This window comes from Opisthocomus hoazin, chromosome 1 (assembly GCF_030867145.1).
Source record: "Opisthocomus hoazin isolate bOpiHoa1 chromosome 1, bOpiHoa1.hap1, whole genome shotgun sequence".
Lineage (NCBI taxonomy): Eukaryota > Metazoa > Chordata > Aves > Opisthocomiformes > Opisthocomidae > Opisthocomus > Opisthocomus hoazin.
Genome location: NC_134414.1, coordinates 104,096,465 through 104,109,951, shown reverse-complemented (window position 1 = coordinate 104,109,951; position 13,487 = coordinate 104,096,465). Strand labels below are relative to the sequence as shown.

At 44.2% G+C, this 13,487-nt stretch overlaps 1 protein-coding gene across 4 annotated transcripts in view; it reads right to left on the bottom strand.

The window, feature by feature from the left end:
- C2CD2 (C2 calcium dependent domain containing 2) overlaps positions 1–13,487 on the bottom strand; it is a 42,393-nt gene that overhangs the window by 18,620 nt on the left and 10,286 nt on the right. For all 4 annotated transcript variants that reach the window (XR_012765150.1, XM_075431602.1, XM_075431584.1 and 1 more), the window contains exons 3-7: positions 11,005–11,124; positions 10,501–10,602; positions 6,400–6,522; positions 5,977–6,097; positions 2,555–2,663 (exon numbers count right to left, since the gene is read on the bottom strand). Coding sequence is in view for 3 of the 4 variants with exons in the window: in XM_075431602.1 (XP_075287717.1) it covers positions 2,555–2,663; positions 5,977–6,097; positions 6,400–6,522; positions 10,501–10,602; positions 11,005–11,124 (575 nt within the window). In the remaining variant the exon portion in view is untranslated. The remainder of the gene's footprint in view (positions 1–2,554; positions 2,664–5,976; positions 6,098–6,399; positions 6,523–10,500; positions 10,603–11,004; positions 11,125–13,487) is intronic.

Below are 13,487 nucleotides of genomic sequence, written 5' to 3'. Positions count from 1 at the left end.
TCCAAAATAAGACTCAAGGATGTTGCAAGACAACAAGAACTAGTTTCTGAGTGACAGAATCGACGTGAAGTATTCACAGAATTACTGGCATGTGTGGTACTTCATATGATGGACTGGACAGCAGATACAAAACCTTTCCTCTAATTGGGATGGTGAAGCAAACGGGGAACCTACTGAGGAACCTTCCAGTAAAACTTGATTTTATAACCTTCTCAGTAAGTATTCTGCCAAAAACCCTAAGGGCACGCATATATGTATTTTATTTTTTGTATGTCTCCATTTCAGGATGGTGTGATCTTGGTTGCAGGCATCCTACCTCCATTAGATGCTGTGGGATATCATCTACACAGCAGGTTTTATGCTTTTCCCTGCCCCTCCCATCCCCTCCTGCACCTCCAAAACTTGAAAGGAAGCACCTTGATGATACCATTGCGGCTCTTCTCATGAAGCTAAAGTGGAGCCCGACATGCTGGTCAGCACACTGGTCTTCAGACCGGTGGGTATTTTTCTTTTTGAAGAAAGAAAAGGGGGGGTAGGGGAATGTGAACTTGAAAGAAGGTAGGCAGCCAAATCCTGACCACTGATCTGTAAAAGTCCCCAAGCTTACCTCACGCACTTCTGAAAAGCAGCCAATGCCGTGGAAAACCCAGCATTATTCCTAGTGTCAAGGCCAAATTCCAGTCAACTTAATCACATCCTGCCTGCCCTCTCTCTGCACTTTCAGTTGGAAAGGGTATTATTCTGACAAAATTTCCTGCCCGAAATTGCTGGGAACATGCCTGGTCTGCAACACAGAGCACGGATGCTGTTCTACCAACAGATGGCTGAAGTGATTCACAGACCCAGTGGCTGAAGCACTCTGAGATACTCCAGAATACAAAGCGGCTACAGAAGTGCATCTTTACCCCCTCTTATTGTGGAGAAGAAATCACATCGCGTAAATCCTTAAGTCTCGATGGCAATGCAGCACACTGGCACAGAAGCACTTTGTCTGATCTGTGGCTTCCCACAAAAACTATAGGTCCTCATAACTAAAATCTGACTTTAAAAGTCATTGGACTGTGCATGTCTGAAGGAAGAGAGCTGCTTGTCTGGTTTTCCACCTGACAGCAGGATGAGAAGCAGTTGCACACAGCTCCATCAGACCACACAAAAAGGTGGGGCCTTTCAGTGCTGTTCTACAACATCAGTTTTTCTTTGCTGACTATAATGACTTCTAATCATCCCCAACCCCTGCACACATGCAGAGGTGTCCGGTGTTCTCCGAGTCCCGTACAACTTCTGATGACCGATTTTGGTGCCTTCCTCCAAATCAAGCAGCCCCTGTCGCTTTTCCCCTCAGCTCTCCTGTTGCTGCAGCGCACACCCATAACGTTCACAGGCGCCATCCAGAAGACTGCGATCAGGAGGCAGAAAAAGCTCTGTGCACTGCACGCTCACTCCCCTTTCAAGTTGAGGAGGAGCACACAGCAGTGCACACCGCTCCTCGAAGAAGAGAGCACTCAGCATGGACAGGAACAGGTCCGAACAGATGCTCAGTTCCTTGTAAGCTAAGCCTTTGCTTTGCAAGAGAAGGAATGGATACAGTGAATGCCAGGCTGTGACTATGTGACTAGACAGTGAAGAAAAACGTCACATGAAAACAAGCAGCATTCCTCTCTGAAATATGTATTTTTATATATATATAGAGAGAGAAATGGAACTGGGATGGAAGAGGAAAGCTATAGAAAGAACCAGAGAGGCTCCACTGCGCATGAAGGGCCTCTCACATTAATAATCTGGTAGAAGAAAAAAGAAAGCAGTATCTGCAGTATGTTGCAAGGCAGCATCTCTACCCCATTCCCTTGGGAAGCTGCTTCTGCCTGACTGTGCCTATGCTTGAAGCCACTAGAGAAACATCCCTCTGACCCACCCCGCCATCAGTGATGACTCCTTCCTCAGCTCATACAATACAGAAGCTATCAGATATTTCTGCTCTGCCGCTAGAAAGTAGAAATGAAAATAGTTTTAGAACTGCTCACTTTTAAGCTTGTTTACAGAAGCTATGTGAATCACAGAATACCATGTAGGTTGCTGAAAAGTCCCATTTTTGTTCTACAAAAAAAAAACTAGTTAGTTTTACACTCCCTATTTAATTACAGCCACCATTCTTTTAGAGGGTTAATGTTTTCGCACATTTACTTTTCCCACTCGGGGGAGGGAATGGACAGACATCAGATGTTCTCAAATGCAGATTTCAAGTTAAAGTGACTTCAAAACCTTGCTAATGCTTTTTTTGGCACTGTATGAAAGCACAGGGTGATTTATTGTGCCCGTTACTGCTGTCATGTACTAGAATCAGATATCTACCAGGGAAGATCTAGAGACCTGTTTGATCTCACATCCTTGCAGAGGGTAATTAGATATCCTGAAGTCTCTACCAGCTCCAGAATTCTCTGAGGCCACCTGACTGGATGTATTTCAAAGTGCCACTCTTCCCTCAAAAAAATTCACATTGTTGAAGTAAAAAACGATGTTTTACTACAGAATTATTCTCAGTAGGTAAGTTACTTACAAGATAAACTCTTCCTTCCAAAAGGGATTTGCAGCATTTTTGGCTACAGAGCTGGAAAATTTCTGCATAGGGTCGTTCAACTGAACTATACACACAAGATTTGTGCTGCCTGTAAGGACAGGGAAAATCAATACGCAGTTATTAATATTCCATCACCAAGAGGCACACTTACACAAATGCAAGTGAAGAATCCCCCTCCTTACACAGTGCGCTTTTGAACAGACTATCACAAACACTTCCTCAACCCCACCCCCCCACCCCCCCCCAAATAAATTCCTTCCCTCAGTTTGTATACCAGGTACATTAATGGCAACGGTCAAGACTGGCCACAGTCACAGTGGTTTATTTGGACCTCAAAGCAAGCTGCTTCTGCTAGCAAGTGAATGATGACAGCAGCGTTAATTAACAACAGCTCTGTGAACTGCAGATTTTAACAAGTTCATGGCATTTTAGAGTACTAGTGCAGAATTACCTCTACCTTGATCTTGGAATTTGGTAGCATGGCAGATTGGCTTATTAGAGTAGGTATATTGCTGCTCCAAGGGAAAATAGTTCACACAATGTGTTCCTCTTAAAACAATTTCTTTTGTATGGCTTTCACAGCATCAGAAATAATTTCAGTCCCACCGTTCCAAAATATCAAGGAAAGCAGGAAAAAGCTCCGTATTGACTGTGTGCAAAGCAAACAACAGATATGCTGCCTCCAGTTCTCCAGAAAAATCTAGGTTTGTATTTACTGTTATCAACTCTTGGTTGTCATCTGGTGGAGCACCGGGGCTGTGGATGAGCCCTATCTCAGCCACAGAAGTAACTTGGGCCTGGCAAGGTTATTAGAGGAGACAAAGCACTGTGCACAGGCAGCTTACTTGGCATCCAAGCTAACCCTGGAGTAAGCAGTTTAGCTGCTTTCACAGTGAGCTGAGCCTGAGTTAACGAACCCAGGGCTGTTTTCTGTTAAGCCAGCCATATGTCTCTGCAGCCTGCTCTTGCTGCTGGCAGTGCTCAGCAGCCCGGGGCAGAAAGACCTGTATAGCTCTGCCTGAAATCACACCGGCGCTGCTGACTGACTGGTACTGAAGAGAGTATTTCAGCATTTCTGCCCCGCACACCCTGGTGTACACCACTAAATTTTTTCCTTAATAGCAGAAACCGCTTTTGCCCTAGATGATACACTGTTGACTATACAGTACTAAACCTAGGATAATCTTTGTTTACATACACATACTAAGGAGATAAAAACGGGCACAGCCCATAAGCAGAGACCAGTTCTGCTACTGGTTACTCACCAGTTGAACTAACATGCCTACAGGAAAGCCACAACCTCCTATAAACCATGTTAGCATCCACGGCTTATAGGACGATAATGATCAAGACAAACTACCCCTCCCCAACCCTCTACGTATCTGTGCGGGTTAGCCTGCAATACTGCACACTCTTATTGAGTCTCATAGTTGCAACAGGATAATTAATTACTGCTGCAAGACAAGGCCAGGAGAAGGGAAGGGAGCAATAATTAAAAGGCAGCAAGCTATGTCCAGAAGCTAGCATCTTCCCAGCTGCACAGTACTTCCATTAGATTTTGAGTGTACCATTTAAACCCCACTATGAAGCTTTATTTCTCATACCCACTTCCAAAGCATTTACACTCTCAGAGTTGCTGGGGAACCAGCAAAATTCCCTCTGTGTCCTTTTAGATTAGCAGATGCTGATTTTGCCCCTCAGTGTCTGGGTTCCCAAAGCAGAGCACATTCATTGTCCCCTCTTCCTCTCATTTTCAGGGAGGGGGCAGAGAGGCCTCCCAGAAGTTGAATCTTCTGTTGCACGCACTGCATGCACATAAAGGTATCTCATCTCATGACTTTTAAAGGCAGCCAAAACGATCTGCTCTTTTGAAAAGTTTAGTCTGCACTACAAAATCGTAGAGTAGTAACAAATTCCGAACGAGTTTTCCTGCAATCTACAGTTTCCAGCATAGCTCTATTTATACAGGAGATTTCAGTGCAAAGAGTTCCAGAACTGCTTTAAAAATAATTTGTTTTTAAAAAAACAGTCTGTGGGAAATTTTAGGGGAATCACTTCCAAACACGATGAGCAAAGCAGCATTATGCAAGAGTCCAGGGCAGAAACCTATTACATCTAACTGAAAAAAGGGGTATAGTAAGTATGATATATTTATCCAAAACTAGTGCCTTGCCCAGTTTAGCAGCTGCAAGTTTCCATTAAAAAGACTGTTACAGAATTGTTAGTGATCATAAGTAACAAAGCCTCAAATTTGTGTATCTGCTGACAAAATCTGAAATACGCTTGCTCGTGCCTCAACCAGTGATGGAGGCGTGCTTGCACCTGAAGAAGTCTGAACACTCGTTAGACAGGCTTGGTGCTTCTTTCCAAAACCAATACCGCAACTTCACGAGGCAGTGACCTCCTTTTTGGCTTCGTTCTCTACTTGCAAGAGGTTCTCCCTCCCCTACCCACAGAGGTACTGTATTAGGGGGAAAAAATCCCTGACAAAAAACCACCACAGTTGAGAAGCATTTACATAGAGGAGGAGAGTTTTAGATTGTTTTGGTTTCGGCTGCGGCCGGCAACAAAAGCGCCACGCGGCCGCCCCTCCCCCCGCCGCGGTGCGGAGGAGAATGGAAAGAAAACAGGCAGAAAAGTGGTGGGTCGGGATAAGGGCAGTTTAACAGAACAGCAAACAGAGGGAACAGTAACAACAACGATACAGATAAGGAGAAAATACGACACAAACTCGCACAACAGACCCGTTCTCCCGGACTGGACCGGCGCCGCGCGCTCCCCTGCCGCGAGTGAGTCCCCGCCGCGCCGCCCCTCCCCCCCACCGGAACCCAGCGTGACAGCACATGGTATGGAATACCGGGCTCTGTTTGGCCAGGTGGGGTCAGCCCCCACCCCCCGGCTGTGCCCCTTCCTGGAGTCTGGTGAAAATTAACCCTGTCCTGGCCAAACCCAGGACATAGATAAATCAGCAAACTGCTCAAAAGTAAAGAAAAGCAGCTGTAAAAATAAGGTAATACTGAACCAAACCAATGTCATTGCTAACAGTTAATGGAGAGTTGGATTTGAGCCCCTCATCTTGAGTACACCCAAAGTGATAACTTTCACAAATTAAAACTAAAATCCAGACAATAATTAACCAACTTGATAAATATGCTCATTTCTATTTGTTTTCAACAATGGGGGATTTGTTTAAAAGAAGATCAAGATGTTTAAATACTCAACCAAAACATACACAGTTTTGTAGAAGCATGACTAAGTCTGTTTCTCGGAGCACGGCAAGTTCTTACATCTTCTTTTGAGAGGAGGTTGTAGCTCAGAACCTCCAAATTATTTGAGCCGAAAGGGAAAAAAAAATCCCCAATGCTGTTTGAAGATGAGCAGCATCGCACGGGCTACGTTACCTGCAGCACTGTGATCATTTAGGTTTACCGCGATGTTCTTTACCAGCAGTTTGAGTTCATGAGCCCTTGGAGGTTTAGGCGGACTAGTGCCCTGAGGGAGAAGGCTTGTGTTCTGTACATTCTGTGAAAAGCAAGCGGAACAAGAGGGATCGCACACAGGCAAATACCAATTACTTTTAACTTCTGTCACATCGATACAGGGCAGCAGAGGTGCCATGGGGTGTAACATCAACAGACAGCCACACGGGAGTTATGATCACAAAGCCCTCACTGCCAAAGGCTATGCTGTTTTAAAGAATGTATTCCAGTTGCTTCTGATCACTGGATGGTCCTAAACTTACTCATTTGTGGGTCATGACTCAACAATAAAAACACTAAGCAGAAGGAGACTTCTCAAAATCTTTAGGTAGGAGTAAGACTTACCTGAACCTCCTTTATATCTGTAGGCCTCGTACTCAACACTACAGATGGAGAAACTGAGCTGAAGAGGTTCTTCAAAACATCTCTGAGTGTTTCAGGTATTGCACATGTCCCTGCTGTCTGTCCCTACGAGGAAACACACAATCATGCTTCTCAAAAGTCAGAAGAAAGAAGCTAAGGCAAAAATTAATTTGATATATCTAAACCACCAAAGCTATCAAAAATTAACTCTGTCCAAGAAAGACACAGTTCCTGTTGCCAACAACAAAATGTACCAAGAGATCATGGAAATACTACTTAAATTTCCATATTAAGCATTAAAGGATAACTGGAAATATACACTGAAAAAGTCACACGGTGTTCCGAGAGTTAGGAAGGCACAGCTATTAGCCACAAAACCAGAAGTTTCATTAACAGTTTATATCTTACGATGGTGTTCTAAAGTTTTCATATTGCTTTGCACCCCGCTGAGAGAGCAGAGCAGGTCATCCGATAAGCAGATCGGCACTGTTCCACTGATTTAATGGGAGTTCTGCCAGCTTGCAACAGCCAAGAACAAACTAATCCTGTGCTGCACTGAAAAAAAAAAGGTTATTACAGCATCTCTTGGAGATCTTCAACCATGCTGAAAAGTGCACTGTGATGACACCTAGTTGTGCTGCTCTGAGGGACCGACTTGTACGTTTGTCCATTCAAAAATCTCACGGCAATCTGCTCTTAACACCACTGTCTCTGAGGGATCAGAACAGACCACGGGTTTTGCTTACACACGTAGCTTCACACGATTAATTGTAAGGTGCATGAAGACAGTGAAGCCCCCTGCCTTCCCGGAGGAAGCTGCTTCCCACATCATGCTGCTCAGAAAGTCTCTGCTGCTCAGTCACCTACAGGGAGTGGATTTTTAAATTAAGCCATCACAGAAAGGGCAGTTTGACACCCAACTGCCCCGAAGATAGCCCAGGAGAAACATCAGCGAGGCTTCTTTTCTAAAGAAAAGACTGAAGGCTACAAAGATGATGAGGGGACTGGAGCATCTGTCCTATGAGGAAAGGCTGAGGGAGCTGGGCTTGTTTAGCCTGAAGAAGAGAAGGCTGAGAGGGGACCCAATAAATGCTTATAAATATCTCAAGGGTGGGTGTCAGGAGGATGGGGCCAGACTCTTCTCAGTGGTGCCCAGCGACAGGACAAGGGGCAATGGGCACAAACTGAAGCATAGGAAGTTCCGTCTGAACATGAGGAAGAAATTCTTCCCTCTGAGGGTGATGGAGCACTGGAAGAGGCCGCCCAGAGAGGTTGTGGAGTCTCCTTCTCTGGAGATATTCAAGACCCGCCTGGACAAGGTCCTGTGCAGCCTGCTGTAGGTGACACTGCTTCGGCAGGGAGGTTGGACTAGATGACCCACAGAGGTCCCTTCCAACCCTGACCATTCTGTGAAGTAGGAGACAAAGATCTGACCCAAACAGCAGAGGACTCATCCAGCTTTTCTCCCTGCAGCAGTGCACAGCCATCGTCCCCACGTGGGTGCTGCCACGCCGGACAACGAAGCCGCTGGGCAGAGCCAGCTCAAGCCTCTGATGACGGCATCTCTGCCACTGCGGCGGGGCACGGGCTTTGCTCTGCCGCCCTGCGCCACACTCCTCCATCACACAGAGGTCTCGGCACGAGAGGCAGTCGGTCGTTTCAAAAGCCTTGGTCCTTCCTGAGGTGTCGGAGAAGGATCGCGCGACAACTTCTGCGCTCCTGAAGGCATGCTTGCAGCTTGCGCAACAGGCCGAACAGATTTGGAGTAACAGCCCTTTCCCAATTACCCAAATGTTACAGAAACGTTTAGGGCATTTCGTAAAAATCCCAGGAATGCTGTGTGCAGAAATCCTGTTTCGCTGCCTTCTTACCTAACCGCCCTTTGACGGCGGGTCGCTACGTCATCGACCGGTCCCACAGAAACTCTGCTTTGCTCCCACCGTGCTCCCCCAAACAACTGCCAAGGAAGGAGGCAGTGGCACATTTCTGCAACTTCCAGACAGTACTCTCTTACTTTAAAAAAAATACTGAAGTAAATTAGGCTGTCTAATGACTCACTTTCAGTAATTTCATTATTTATGTTATTTAAATAAGCAGATAAATTGTGGTTAGTTTTCAATATTTTGAAGATAATTTCCCTCCACCTGCCCTCACATAAACACTGTTTGATGAAGAACGGTGTCAACTTGTAAAATACCAGCCAACTCTTGCTTTGCCACCAACCTAATCTGACATTTGTTATTCAAAGGTAGCAACAGCAATAGTCATTGGACTTCTACTCATAGGTTTTTTCTGATGTTTCCATAGTTATTTGGAAAGCAGTTTGGTTAAAGAGCCTCCTGTCAGCCCAACTTCATTTTTAGCCATCCTTATTTGGAAAGTAAGCCTCCATCACACCACCCTCTACAAGGCAAGCCATAATGGCTTAAATGCCAGCAAAAAAATCTTAAGACAACACCTTTTATGCCAGGTTTGACATGGGCTAGGGGTGTACAGTCAGCTACTGTGGCCAGCTTGGGACACACCAGCACATAAAGCCACAGCAGCGCAACCACATGCAAACCTAAGCCCTGCCAGCCAGCCAGGTTGCCAAACGCAATGAGGTTCACCCAGCTATTACCAACAGAAAATGGGTTATTACATCCACCTCGTTTGACTGATGACAAAACCACTATGTAGATAACTGCAAGCAATTAAAGGTATTTGTTTGTACACAACATTGCTTCCAAAAGGGGAAAATACAAGACACAAAAGCTGACATTTAAGTTTAGCAGCCAAAGCAATTTCTGAGATGGAGGTTGCTCACAGATTTTAGCTCTTTGTTTATTGCCTCCCCTCTTCCCTAAGTGCTAACAGAAACTTCAAAGAGAAAATAAAGCCCTTAACTATTAAGAACTTAACAGGCTCATTTTAAGAACATGGGCAAAGCACACTCTTTTGCAGCCCTGGACTCGGGCACCTCTCAAAAAGCAGGCTGTGAAGGCCAGTGGAGTCCATTGACTGTACCGGAGTCATCCACATTTGTCAGTAAGTACTTAATGACTGTTCAATGTACGGATAATCAGCACGCGACCTCAATGCGTGAAGGTCATTTAAACTGCTACGCATGCACAGTAAAATCTACATTAAAACACACTTCAAAAGACTCATCTGTCTTCAGTTATGAGTTTCACATTTTTGTGTACAAAAAATATGGTAATAAGTTATTAAGTTTCTAGGTCACTCAGCACAGGTCTTTAGAAGCAGCTCTAATATACAATAAACCTATTTTTTAAATGAGGCCTTCAGTCAGAAAACCAACCTCACAAAACACAAGCAAGTGTTCAACCACTGCTGTAAGAAAGTCTTAAGTCACCACATTTGTGCCAAAAAAATGTAATTGTAAAGGGTCAAAGGCAGAAAAGAGTCTCAGTCATGAAGAAACTCTTTCAGGGGATGTCCCAGTAAAAAAACCCCAATGAATCAGTGTTTATATACTACAATAAGGTGCAATTCCAAAGCATCAATATATTTTTAGATCACCCATCATTTCCTTAAATAACTGTATTATTTCAGAGCTGTTTCTGAACTACTGTTGACAGATTTCAAAACATTTAAGTTAAGGAAGGGGCAACATTGCAATCACTTTGATGGGAATACCATTACAATTGGGTTTTTTTATTATTGTAGAAGTGCTCTGAGAGCAGGCATTTAGGAACAGACATTTTTCAGTCTTTTGAATTTGGATGAAAAATGTTTGCGAAGTCATTTGTCTGTCAAATACAGACTTGATATCTTTCATGCTTCAGTAATCTTGATAAATGCTCCTTGATTTCAGATATGTAGGGTTTTGACGAATGAGCCACAGCAGATTTTACTGAAGCAGCTCCAGACAGCACTGCCGACATTTAGCTGCCCCACGCTTCTACCGCAGGCAGCCAGCAGAAAGGAACAAGCATTTTTGCTTCAGCTTTTCCAGCCTCACCCGACACCTTAGCTCTAGACACTTCTGCTGCTGACCTAAAGCATTACACTGGGCTTTGCACCAAAGGGATGGAGACCCATCTTCTCTACCATTACCACAAACAAAACTTACTGACTGACCTCCTGCACGGTTGGCTGGATTTCAAAGTTGGTTTCATTGGCGTTAATGAGGATCCACTCAACTTTGACATCTTCCCCTTTGTCTTTCACGTAGAGCTGAAGCTGTGGATAGGAAAGCAGTTACTGGAGAGTGTTCTGGTGTCCTGTAAAGAATTTGTAGGTCAAGCTCCATACTAAGGCTCTCCAAAGGAAGAACCATACCAGTTTCTGAGTAAGTAAATTCAAAGTGACAGTTGAAGAAGGCAGAAGTTACTTAAGCTTTGAGAGCGCATGCCAGTCAAAAAATGATATTGTTGTTCTGTACATCTGAGTAGCCTACCCACCTTAAAGAGCTGGCTTAATTTATGAATTTATCACTTGCCCCAGGGGGAAACTGTAATACTATTAAACATTTTACAGAGTTAACACGAGCTTTTAGGCATTTTGCAAACAGGAGGTTCAGCTCAGCTGTGGGATGAGACGTAACAAAAGGAAGAAGAGAGAGAGCAACACTTAACACTTTACCTGCAAGTGAAGCGGAGACAGTTTCACGCTGTACGACTGACCTTCCGCAGCCGTGGGCGAAGCAGGTGAGACAGTGACAACAAATTTAACGGAGTCTCCCACAACATTGCAAGAAACCACCTAAAGAAATGAAAGGGGTCGGGGGAGACAGAGGAACAGAGAAAAGACATTAGTCTTCAGAAGAAGGTTTGGTGAAGGCAAGAAAGGAACTAAGAAAAGGAACGACTTTAAGCTACCAGAATTACACTAAATTCCGTAGGTGGAAGTTTTCTAAGCAACTCCATTAACATCCCTACCTCCTTCCGTACGTTCACTTCTAAAAGCCGTAGTTCAAGTGTTTGCTTCTGGACATGGAATTTGATACCTGGAAATTATGGTATTTTCCAAAATTCCTTTTGTATTGTTATCCATTACAAAAGTAACTCCTAACCTGACAAAGACTCCTCCTTTCTGTTTCACATATCTGTATGTTAAAAGCTCAAAGATCGCAATTTTGCATAATGGAGACAAAGAAGTTTGTTCTTCTTCCTCTTCTGCTGTGAACAAAGTAGCCTACCACAGGACAGCTGGGTTTACCAAGCGATATTTGGTTTAGTTGTATCCTACGAGTATGAAACTTTGGCATAGTCCTGCTGCTGCAGAAGAGGATTTAGTCTGAGTAATTCCAGTTCCCGGTGGGGTGCGAAGGGGCAGGAGCCTTTAAAAGTTTATTCAAGTCTTTCACCAAACCAAGAAAAGCCCTGAAATTTGGTGAGAAGCTAAACGTCTGAGAAAAGTTTGTATGCCACTTGACTGCAGCAGACTGGGTTGAGTACACTCCCTCACTTTTGTGAGCAGTAATTTAAATCGTTATCACGGTGAGTTTACAAACACGGAACGCTATCTCCTCCCTCTCCTCTGCAAACTGACCAAGGTGCCAGAGCTGCCGTGCAAAATGCCCGGAGCGTGCAGAAAGCTCCTGGCAGCACAGAAAAGCACCAAGCACACAAGTCAGAGATCACTCCTGATGCCAGAGAGAGAAGCTCGCTTTGCAAACAGCTCTGCTGGCTGCAGGCAGCTGCTTGTCACTGTCCCTCTGTGGCTGCTGTCCCCACAGCTCCATCGTTAGAGAGCCCTCCTTAGACTGACTCGGGCAAAGTTAACCAGGTTAATGCAATGGGCAGACAAATAATTCACTGTAAGATTTGTTTGACGGAAACTCTGCATGTATGCCATTAAATGATGTTTGTGCACTTACTGCTTCACTTACAGTCACCGGAATTGAAGCTGAAGGCTTTAAAATGAATCATGTACTTTCTGGAACATCCTTATCAGTCTCTCCTTAAATATATTTCATCTCCCTGGGCTCTACAGCATACCTTTTAAGAGGGACCAGAGCATTATCGCGGGCTTCAGAGCACATCCATTAAAGAAGAGACTTAATTACAAAGGAGTGTGGGGGGAGGGGTTGGACATGACAAATAAAAATCCCAACCACACGCACAAGCAACAAGATTTGCCTTTTCAAGTTTGTCTTCTGCAAATTATAGTTGTGGACAAATCAGTTTCCCTCACCCTCCGCCCTTCCCCAAAGTCTAAATTACTTCAGAAGTGACTTCTGACCCTTAATCCCATATAATAAACAAGAACACTCACTATTATGATGTAACCAAAAGGATTTTTAATAGCTAAAGAGACCAAAGAGCCTAACTTCTTATTTCACTTGTGGTTCAGCTGAAACACAGAATCACTCCTTTCATTCACGAGGATGGATTGGCATGATGACTCTTAAAAGATTTCAAAAACAAATAGGTTCTTCCCTCTTGTTAAAGGACAGAGGAGGGAAAAGGACTGGTCTGATGCAAAAGCTGCTGACACTTGCATATCCTAAATGCAGTAGTTTATCATCCATGCACATTTCATCCACACATGCCTAGGAAGTTCAGTGCATTCAGAACAAGCTGGACTTGCTGCACACGTGATGCGCAGCCATCCGTCTGGAATTTCTGGATGTGTAAGAGCCAAGGCTGCCAGCTACGCAGCTGACTACTGCTTAAAACAACAAGGGTGGCAGGAGAGTTGGTAGATGAGTTCATGTGCCACTCTCTTCTTAATCGTGAAAGGATGGAAGCAGACATTGCAGGTGGTAGAACTTTCACTCTTCATTCTACACCTTGTCAAGAGATGCTAAATCCATTTTTTTTTATATTTGTACTGTTAGTTTAGGAGCCCAAAGCAGTAAGGTTTGCACTTTTAGTCTCTTTGATTAATTTATTTTCTGCCAAAGACATCTACCAAGTCCTGCTCCACTTCTCCCCTCACTTTTAATAAAATAACTGTGGTCTTCAGGTACAGAGGTCCGCTAATTTTTAGTCCAATAAGAAAAAAGGAGTAGTTCCACATTTGTTAAGGCAAAATAGTGTGTCTTTATATCAGGTGAATCCCTTTGTTCTGGGAGCACGACGGACTATGGAGTCAGAATACTGAGAGACGTACAATTCTGG